Source organism: Gadus macrocephalus, chromosome 4 (assembly GCF_031168955.1).
Source record: "Gadus macrocephalus chromosome 4, ASM3116895v1".
Classification (NCBI taxonomy): Eukaryota; Metazoa; Chordata; class Actinopteri; order Gadiformes; family Gadidae; genus Gadus; species Gadus macrocephalus.
The window spans coordinates 8,188,621-8,199,038 of NC_082385.1; the positions used below are offsets into that span (position 1 = coordinate 8,188,621).

The 10,418-nt window shown below is 45.4% G+C and overlaps 1 protein-coding gene across 3 annotated transcripts; it reads left to right on the forward strand.

The window, feature by feature from the left end:
• Nucleotides 1-38: 38 nt before the first annotated feature.
• pip5kl1 (phosphatidylinositol-4-phosphate 5-kinase-like 1) lies at nt 39-9,721 on the forward strand. Of its 3 annotated transcripts, XM_060049908.1 has the most exons (12): nt 39-682; nt 2,123-2,154; nt 3,524-3,748; nt 4,756-4,806; nt 4,918-5,072; nt 5,482-5,606; nt 5,989-6,023; nt 6,110-6,165; nt 6,996-7,108; nt 7,488-7,647; nt 8,229-8,702; nt 9,650-9,721. In XM_060049908.1, the coding sequence occupies exons 3-12, from the start codon at nt 3,530-3,532 to the stop codon at nt 9,693-9,695; spliced, it is 1,434 nt and encodes a 477-aa protein (XP_059905891.1). In that variant the 5' UTR covers nt 39-682; nt 2,123-2,154; nt 3,524-3,529; the 3' UTR covers nt 9,696-9,721. The 3 variants fall into 3 exon arrangements, with proteins under 3 accessions (XP_059905891.1, XP_059905889.1, XP_059905890.1); XM_060049906.1 differs by lacking the exon at nt 2,123-2,154 and having other exon boundaries at nt 3,506-3,748; XM_060049907.1 differs by lacking the exon at nt 2,123-2,154 and having other exon boundaries at nt 489-682.
• The last annotated feature ends 697 nt before the right edge of the window (nt 9,722-10,418 follow it).

The following is a 10,418-nucleotide window of genomic DNA, read 5'->3' on the forward strand; positions in this document are numbered from 1 at the left end:
TTTTTCAGACTCATTTTAACCTAAGGCCGAATGTATTTGATTCTACATGTAAAATAAAATATTGAAAAATAGTTTTTGACAATGACAATTAGCATTAATGTTTTTTTTTCCTATCAATGTACAATCATGGGTTTCCAAACCACCGGAAACATGAGGGTCAAGTTAGTGTACAGGGTACTGATGTGTTGATTGTTGTGATAAAATGAGGACTGGCTACTGCACAAACAAACAGAGGTTATAACTTAACTAATGTAGACATGTGTTCACTTGGGTCGGATGATATATATTGATTTTCCAGTTCAGAAGAGGAAGTTCCATTATGCCTATTCAGTTTTGTAACCACATACGCTATAATCCTAATGCTGTCCCGTATGGTAGTGCCAGTCATTACTAGAATATATGGACATGCGGTCATGCAAGATCCTCTGCATATAATCCTCCAAATGGCATGCATAGCCTTTATATTTCTTAACCACGACTCGCGTACACGGGCGCCCTCTAGTGGTTATATAATCTGGACTATTGCCCTGTGTCGTGCAGTCAGTGCTAGGCTCCGCGCCCATCGTTGTTGGTGCCAGTTGCACCGTCACTCCGAGGGGACCGTTTGACACCGCGACCTAGGAAGGGGGGCATGCGCTGTTTTCACTAGAGGGGATAGCGGACTGCAACTGGCCAGATGGAGGTAAGGCCTTATTACATTATTATCTCAGATCAATAGAACCATACATTTAGATTATACGAAGATTCAATGAAGCCATAATGATGGGACTAGTTGTGTTTTGTAGTAGTTATATACGCTATTGTTGCCTTACATTTCTTGCGCTGTTTTCATCAACGGGTAACATCGCTTACTCGGTTAAACCTGACATTCATGTCAGGGAAGTGGTCCTATTATTATTTTATTAAATCCCGAAAGTGAAGTGGTTAAAGAAGCGGAAAAGAATGTTATTGGAGTGGGCCTATGATTGATTATTATGAACCGTTTTCTATTTTTATTTTTGTACTTTATATTGATTTGTAACATGATTCTTGATTTACAATCAATAGAAAAGGTGGAGTGAAATTAATTTTTAATTCGATCACATATATCTTTGGTGAACGCAAGCAGCATCACTTCACAGTAGAGGGAGTGGTAGCTAACACACACACACACACACACACACACACACACACACACACACACACACACACACACACACACACACACACACACACACACACACACACACACACACACACCAAAGGAACTGTATATTTTACATTAAACTCACCTATCCATGCAAATCCATGCAAAAGAGAAACCTGATCATCACGTTATGAATAGTTAGCAGCAGATTAAACATGTTTCAAATCGAAAATCTCCAAACCATTCTGTTTTCACCTTTCATGTTGCAAAGCAAGCCACACCATTGTTTAGGTGTCTCATTAGTGTGGTTGCAAAGCAGACCGCACTGTTATCATGTTTCTATTGTTACCATATCATCATTGTTTCCTATTTCCTATTATTCCTATAAAAAAAAAATTTTTAGGTAGAAAACCCGAACCAATACCATACTTCTCATCACCTCTTCGATCTATTACTTGGTGGGCCCATCAAGGATGTCCCCCTTAAATAATGTGGAAGGTTTTGCGTTCATAAACAAATTACGCCACAGTGTAAAAGGCCGCTGTTGCATGTGTCAATTCCTATTGACTTCCAACTTTTTATAATGGAAGTCAATAGGGGAAAAAACCTGACTTAAACCGTTCCGAAGGTGAAAAAGTTGTAAAAGTTGGTACACGTAATCATCACGTATAGAAACAGCGCATCAGCAGGTCTCCAAAAAGTAAAGTACCGTTCTGCCGACAGGGGGCGCTATAACCAGCAATCGAACAAAATCAATTACCCCCCTTTTTCGATCAATCACCAGTCCGCTTCACAGTGGCACAGGCACTGGACTTCTGTGCGCGTTCATTAGCCTTGCTAGCATTAGCATTTTGGCATGCTCACGGAATCTTGCGCACATGAGTTGGCTCATGCACCCAAACGCATTTTCTTCAGAAATGCACATGCGGCGATGTCTAATTTAATTTGATAATGTTTGATCTAAGACATACCTCTCCCTTTTGAATTCCAAATAAGGGTGATGGTAGACTGTGGACAGCCTTCTATAGGTATTTACATCTATACCTCTTATCCAATTGTATTGTTTATTAACCCTAACCCTATCACACGCATTTATATATAATGACAAGCTGATTAACACACAAATCCTGATTAACCACCCTGTCTATTTACCTAAAAACTATCGACCAGTTGGTCATGAAGATGCAGTCTGTAAGCACTTGATGAAGGCTATACTAAATTATGTATGTATAATGTGGACATCACACATCCAAACCACTTATTATTGCTGGATCCTGATCGTGTCTATATTGTAAAACTCCCTACTTTTTCTCCCTATTCTCCTAGTCTGCGTGGTTTGAGGCTAGATTCTTCTTAAAGGCTGATTATCTGCTTCCGGTAGAAGCTAAATGCTAAGGGAGTTAAAAAGTTTTTTCACGTCATGCTATCTACACAAACGATATGTCATATGAGAGCGGAGACTCTAGAGTCCAACAATATCAGCCCAGTGGGCTACAATAATATTACTGTCTTGACCCAAGTCCTATCCATCTTTGATAAACTACCGGTAGGCCTATACAAATTGCTGTCATGCCCCCTGCATGCGAATGCAAGTAATACTACCAGGCCCATCAACTCATTACTTTTATGGCCTTATTTCACAACAATATGACATTTCTATTATAAAACTCCCTATTAAATTGGTTTAGACTGTATCACTTAAGTTTAGCTAATCTATTAAACTCATTTGGCTAAACATTTGATCCGAAATTAGTAACCCATCAATGGTGATACCTATAGAATTAGTAACCCATCAATGGTGATACCTATAGAATTAAATTACACTTATCTTCACAGTTATAGTTACACTTCATTCAAACTCTCAACTTTGTTCAATATTTATCACGTTAGTTAAGCTATGTGTTTAATTCTTACTCTTTAATTTGCTTCCAACTATTTTACATTATTAAAATGGTTTGTATGTTAATTGTTTACTCCATTAACTTTTTAAACTTTTAAACGTCTGTTCAAGTCTTTTCACTTGGCTAAGGCTATTGACCATTTATTTACGTCCTAAACTGTGTAGCTTTATTAAACATATTTTTAACCTCACTTAACACAGCAGCACTCTTGCACATTTTCTGCAGGAAATGCATTTAGTTGTTCCTTCCGTTTGAGACATCTGGAAGATGGCTGTGTGTCTGTGTGTGTGGGGGGGGGGGGGGGGGGTGTGGGTTTGTGTGTGAGTGAGTCTGGACCAGGTGTTCATTGTTGATCACCTGACATACTCCAGTCCTTTCATGCTTTTTGGTACATCAGGGGAGCATTTCAATGATGCCACCTCAACCTCCTCGACAAATCCCTTTATGTCTCCATAGGCAACTTAGATGTTTGGTTCAGTTTTCTTTGGGTTCCCAGACGGAGATGTACGGGTCGCTGAGGGGGCCGTCCGGGGGGGGTCCTCGTCAGCCCTCGGCCACGGTGAAGACGAGGCGGAGGAGGCGGTGGGGGGGTTTGAGGCAGAAGTGGAAGATGCTTGGCCTGTTTCCCATCGACCCCGAGCACGAGTTCCACGGCCTCACCTGCATGATGAAGGACGGTCTGGCCGCCGCCATCCAGAGCACCGTCGACACCCCGCCTACGGTGAGTCGCGGCCCCCGTCCGTCCGTCGCCAGGCGTGTTCACCCCTCAAAGCCGCTGGAGGTATAGAAATCGAGGGTTAGCGAGATGGAGAGAGAGAGTAGAATAGAACAGACCAGACAAGAGCAAGAATTTGACATATTTTGAGGCTAAAAATATGTCCCCTCTCTCCCTGCTCTCCATACAATTCTCCACCATAGAGAAGTGTTGCATTCATGCACCTGTGATTGACAGCCGCGATGGGTTCCCCGAACCAATCAGGGTTGATATGCACTGATTGGTCAGAAATCAGCCGGGGGTGGTCTACAGCTGAATTAGCTCCTACAGAGGCCAGTCAACTGGAAACTGATATTCTCACAGAGCCTTTCATTCATTCTAGCTGATGGATGGCTTTGGTATTTCTGACAATTGACACCTTTAGCGACTTACTGCTTGTTTTTTTTATATTATGTATATTTATTATATTTTCACATCACAATTGTCAATATAAAGGTAACTCACCCCACACGACATTGATGAATATATAATTTAATTTAAACTGCTACACATTGCAATCATAGCAATTCCCTTTATATGGGAGATGTAGATAAAATAGGCTTTTATTCATTGGCCTTAGTAGGGCTCTTTTATTGTAGAGCCCTACTAAGTAAAAACGAAATGGAGAAATGCTTCCTTAAACGCAGAGCGTGGATAACTGCGAGCCCTGCCATTGGTGTGGTGGTGAATGAGGAGTCACAAGGTAGTTGTACACACCGCCATGTGGGAATGCTAATCCCCACAGTCTGCTGCCTCAGCAGGTCAATGCATCACTGTGCGTCTGTGTTGTCGTCCTGCTAAAAGCACACACACACACACACACACACACACACACACACACACACACACACACAGGATTTTGTGACATATTCAAGTTTAAACTAACTACTAAAGAAAGCATGTTTTGTTCCCTCGCCAGGAGGGGCTGTACCAACCGAAGTGGGGCTTGCTTATTCACATTTTCTGTATTTCAGAATATTACAAGCGATGAAGATTTCAAAATGAAAGACACTCAAATCCATAAGGTAGGTCGCGGTGCATTTTATATAAATACAATTCTGAACCGCTAAATCCCTTTTTCTGTTCTATACCCGGCACGTTGGTCAACCTAATACATCGCCTTCCTTCCCGTTTAGGGTTTTACGCTCCAAACGTACGCGGGCCACGTGTTTGCCAGCTTCCGGAGCGCGCTGGGAATGTCGGAGAGGGAATACCAGCTGTCTCTGTGCTCGGCCAGCAGCTACCTCCAGTTCATCAGTAACTCCAAGAGCAAGGCCGACTTCTTCCTCACGTGGGTCACCGCGGATGATGTGACACACACACACACACACACACATACCCACGTGTCTACTCTGCACGCACACACACACAGACAGACGCACCCACACAGTCATGCTGATGATTTCACAGAGGAAGTAAAGCAAGAATAGGAGCTGGCCATTCAAGTCAAATTCAGTCAAGCATAGAAGCGATACCTTGCTTTGGACAGCGACACACACAGACAGACACATGGCCACGCCGATGACGTCATAGAGGAAGTAAGTCGAGTATAGGACCTGGCCATTCATAGTCAAACTAAGTTGAGTATATGAGCTTTACCACGCTGTTGACACGACAGTTATGTTAAATGAACATGTAATTATCAAGATGCAAATGTTATTGACTGGGATGATTCTGGTGATTTGTCTTTACCTTTTTAGAAATGATAAACGATTTTTTTTGAAGACCCAAAACAAGAGGGAGATACGGTTTCTTCTGGACAACCTGAAGATCTACATGGAGCACCTGAGAAAATATCCCCACTCACTGCTGGTCAAGTTCCTTGGTAGAACATCCATCCATCCATCCATCCATCCATCCATCCATCCATCCATCCATCCATCCATCCATCCATCCATCCATCCATCCATCCATCCATCCATCCATCCATCCATCCATCCATCCATCCATCCATCCATCCATCCATCCATCCATCCATCCATCCATCCATCCATCCATCCATCCATCCATCCATCCATCCATCCATCCATCCATCCATCCATCCATCCATCCATCCATCCATCCATCCATCCATCCATCCATCCATCCATCCATCCATCCATCCATCCATCCATCCATCCATCCATCCATCCATCCATCCATGTGAAACGTTTGTTATCACACCTTTATGTGAATAAGAAACTGAATAGTAATTCTTTCTCTTGAAGGCGTCCACAAGATCAAAATTCCACACCAAAAAGAGGTAATTCACACTTTTATGAACTGCAGCACTTTTGATCAAGAGATGTTTAGTAAAAATAAAATAAATTCCTCTGTTTTCCTTCCTAGAAATACTTTATCGTCATGCAAAGTGTTTTCTATCCAGACGACCGAATCATTGCAAGGTGAGACTTTGTTACGCATCACATATCGCACGATGATAGACAATATTAACCGCTGGTTCTGTACTACATAAAGTGGAAAAGACAATGTTCTATAAACATTAGACTCTTGACAAGGAACCCTAACTACCAAGATTATTTAAATCCGCAAAAAGCCTGTTCATATACATCCGTTATGGTTAGGTGTCCTGCTCTTTTTGTGGAGGAATCCTCAAGTAACCTTTATTTTAACTCGACCACACAACTCACCAACGTGAAATCAGCACTGCATTCTATTGAATCTGTCTGAATGTACAGCAGAAGAGACCAATATCTGGGGGGTGGAAGCATGTGACAGTGCCATCTGGTGGTAATCGATAACCGGCCTTCTATCCTCAAGGGTGCAATTCATTATTGATCCCTGAAAACATTTCCAAAATATCTAAGAAATGATGCAACGTGTTGTTTGTTTCCTTTGTTTATGTTTTTGGCGCTAAATCTTGTAACGTGAGAGAGCGCAGAAAATGGAGCAAGAGGAAGACTTTGAAAAGAATCAACCAAAATAGCATTTAGAACCATTGCAAAGTGTTGTACGCAACTGTGATCAACAGCCAGGATGGAATTCCCCCAAACCAATCAGGGAAGGGGATGCCCTGATTGGCCAGACGTGGTCTTTTAAAATGCAAACGGTGTGCTAAAGAGGCAGGTGCAGTCAACTCATTATTCTCAGCATTTCACCCGCTAATAGCCGGCCGACGGCTTTGGCACTTCTAACAAATGAGCCTTGATTCCGAGCTGTTGAAAACCCTCACGTGCAGCCCCCCTTCTGATGGAGTGCGTTGTGCCGGCGTCAGGTACGACATCAAGGGCTGTGAGGTGAGTCGCTGGACGGACCCCTCTCCCGAGGACCACCAGGTCATCGCCGTCCTCAAAGACCTCAACTTCCGGGACCAGTACATCGAACTGGGTGAGGAGATGAGACGCTGGTTCCCTGTCCACGTCTTGGCTGCTGAAGCATTCATACGAATGAATAGTCAAGTGTTTTTTAGGGGTCAAAGGCCCACTTTAACCAAAGGGTCATTCTGGACCATGACATTCTTGTGACAAGACTGCGGCTAGCAAAACGGAGCGAGCTATGCAGTCACATCATATAATCGTCATGCACGTTATTAATGATGCTGAGGAGTGCTCAGAGATGGCCTGGGATGGCGGGACTTGAACCCAGTGCCCTTTTTATTAGGAGCAGATTTCCAAGCGTCTTGCTCAAGGGCACCCAGGATGAGCGGCTCGAACACAAGACACTTCTTCCTGACGTGTGTTTGCGTGCGTTTCTGACGTGCTCGCAGACCAGCAGCGGGCCTGGCTCCTGTGCCAGATGGAGATCGACACCCACTTCCTGCGGCAGCTCAACGTGCTGGACTACAGCCTCCTGCTGGCCCACCAGCCGCTGCACCAGGACGAGCGGCCTCGCGGCTCCTTCGGCTCCCTCATCATCAGGGCCAAGAGGTACGCCCGTCGCCCACGCCGGGGCTCCCCGCCGACCGGGGGCCAGGGGCTGACGCCCTAAGATACTTAAAACTCATTCTAAAGGCCAGTGGTCGCATAGGCTGTCTTATTGCACCCCGATTGAGTCTTGAGCACATTGTTTGTTTTTATAGTTATTGTTTTTTTTGTGGGCAATCGGTCAGCCTTGCTAACGCAAGCGAACGCTACCTTTCTATCTAGCGTAAAGAAATGTCTGTTGCATGTACATTTTGGTGGCATGACGCCGGTTGACTCTAACATTTAGTTCGCGAGGACACTAAATATTAGCCTCCTCGGGCCTGGTAGAGAGGGTAGAGAGTAGGAGACCGTAGAGAGACCGGTGTGTGCAGCATCTCTCTAATGTGCCGCAAGTCATTGGCGCTAACCTTCCCGTCTCCTACGTACTCGCACGAGAGTAAGGGTGGCTTTAGTCCCGTCAGTCTTCTTAGGCCTGCATGCCTGTCACTTGTCATCACTCGTGCTCTTGAATCCTCCCGTCCGGTGGCGCACTGTGCTGCTGGAACACATTCAGCGAGCCACACGGTCTCCTCCCGTCCCCGTAGGTCCGTGACGCCGGGCTCCAGCCCCCTGCACCCCGGCCCGGCCCCGGCGGTCCCCGGGGCGGTCCCGGAGGACGGCCCCGCCAACTCCCCGCCCTCCTCCTCCTCCTCCTCCGAGACGGACGGCTACCACGTCAGGAAGTGGGCGGCGGGACGCGGCCGCCAGCGCTCCCGGGCCAGCGACTCTGGGGGGGGGGGCCGGGGGGGCGGCGGCGGCGGGGGGGACTCGACGGAGATGGACGAGTACCTGGCGCACAACCGCCGGCTGCTGCCCAACTTCAAGAACCCGCTGCACGTGATCGACGGGCCCGAGCAGCGCTACTTCGTGGGCATCATCGACATCTTCACGGTGTACGGCCTGCGCAAGCGGCTGGAGCACTGGTGGAAGCGACTGCGCTACCCCGGACGCAGCTTCTCCACCGTCAGCCCGCCGGCGTACCGCGCCCGCCTGTGCGACTGGGTCAGGGAGCACAGCAGGTAGAAGGGGCGTGGACGTGGACCGGCTCCGCGTAGGGGAACCCTGATGATGACCAATTAAAGGGGGCGTGTTATGTCACCAGGTGTGAGTGTGATTTGGCCGTCACAAGCCGTTTCCTGAAAATCGGCCTTTTCGGACATCACGTGCGGGCGTGTCCACCTTGTATGACGCGATAGATCCACTGTCCACTACCCGGTCCCCTGGGTAGGCTGGTGGACTGATCTATCCGGCGCACAGCTAGGTGGACACGCCCATTTGTGATGTCAGAAGAGGCGGAATTTCAAAACGGCTTGGAATGGCTAATCACACTCACACCTGGGGGTATAATGTCCCCTTTAACCGTATGACGGTGTACACACACTCGATAGTTGCAGAAAACCACAAGAGATTGTGTGAACGCATCAGGCGGAGCTCATATTTGGTCGTCGATGTATTGTGCCTTTCTTCTCCCTCGCCTTAGCCAGCTTTTACTGCAATCTGATCGCGAAACACGGTGCAAATGTACATACATGGAGAAACAGACGAGAAGGAGTAACCGTTTGATGCATGTTAAAGTGCTAGTTGGTAACGGATAATGTCAGCTTGTTTACTTGTGAGCTTGTTCCCAAAGTTAGCTCAGACTAAAGAGTTTTGCAGCCGAGGCCTAAAGGGTGTTGGCTTTTTGGTTTCACGTTAAACCTTTTTGCAACTGAAGGTTGATTTCACCACCTTTTGGTTGTGACTCGATAGCCAGTCAAAGCATTGGATCTTAAAAACATGTCTGTTCTGAAAACGTTGCTGATACATTGTTTACATGAGGGGACTGCAAACCGGCATCTCATATCAAGGGTTACTCTTAAGTGTTACATGCAAAGACGTTCGACTCGTGTATATGAAGACTTTAGAATTTGTATAGGCCTATACATTTTCTAATCAGGTGTCAAAATGTTTTGCCTTTTATTTCCAGACGGATGCATCTTTTTACTAGTACAAAAACAAAAAAGCCAGATTAAAAGGACTATGCTTACTGAATGACCTACATCTGCGTTGGCCATTTGTTTACTTTGATTCGGTGCAATGTCATTCACGCACTTTTAAGGAAAAAGTAATCCTCTTCCTGACCATTTTATGATCACTATCATTTCCGTTCTAAACATCAAATGGTGATGTTTAATTTGTCTGTAGAATAGAAGATGAATCCAGGAAGTAGGGCGCATGGACCCCTAGTCACGGTCCATGATTCTGTATGCAGATGATCAAAGCTTTGGTTACAGACTGGGACCTTGTGCAGGGGGCACCCCAGGGGCCCGCCTCCTCAGTGGTCAGAGCATCTCATTGGCTGTCGTTTGATCAAAATACAAATTCAGAATATTCAAAAACCAGCATACACTATGGTCCCAAGAGATGATCTGTTGTAATGGTCTATACTCTAGGGCTCCTCTGAGGATATCTCAAGCAAAATATGAACAATTATCTATACATTGGGCAAATAGGTATAGAACAAAGCCACTGGTCTTTATACGCTCTATTTTAGGGAATTAAGATAAACTCAGTTTCTCAACTTCATCTTACTTTTTTTTTTCAAAGTCTGTTAAAGGTTTAAGGATGTCATGACAGGTAATGAGGATTGTTGGTTTAAAATAGAGCTGTTATGCAATGTAGGGCCATCTATATAGATATCTATAGATAGCTGGGTGTTTTCCCTAATCTCTAGTGGTCAAAGTAAGCCTACATGT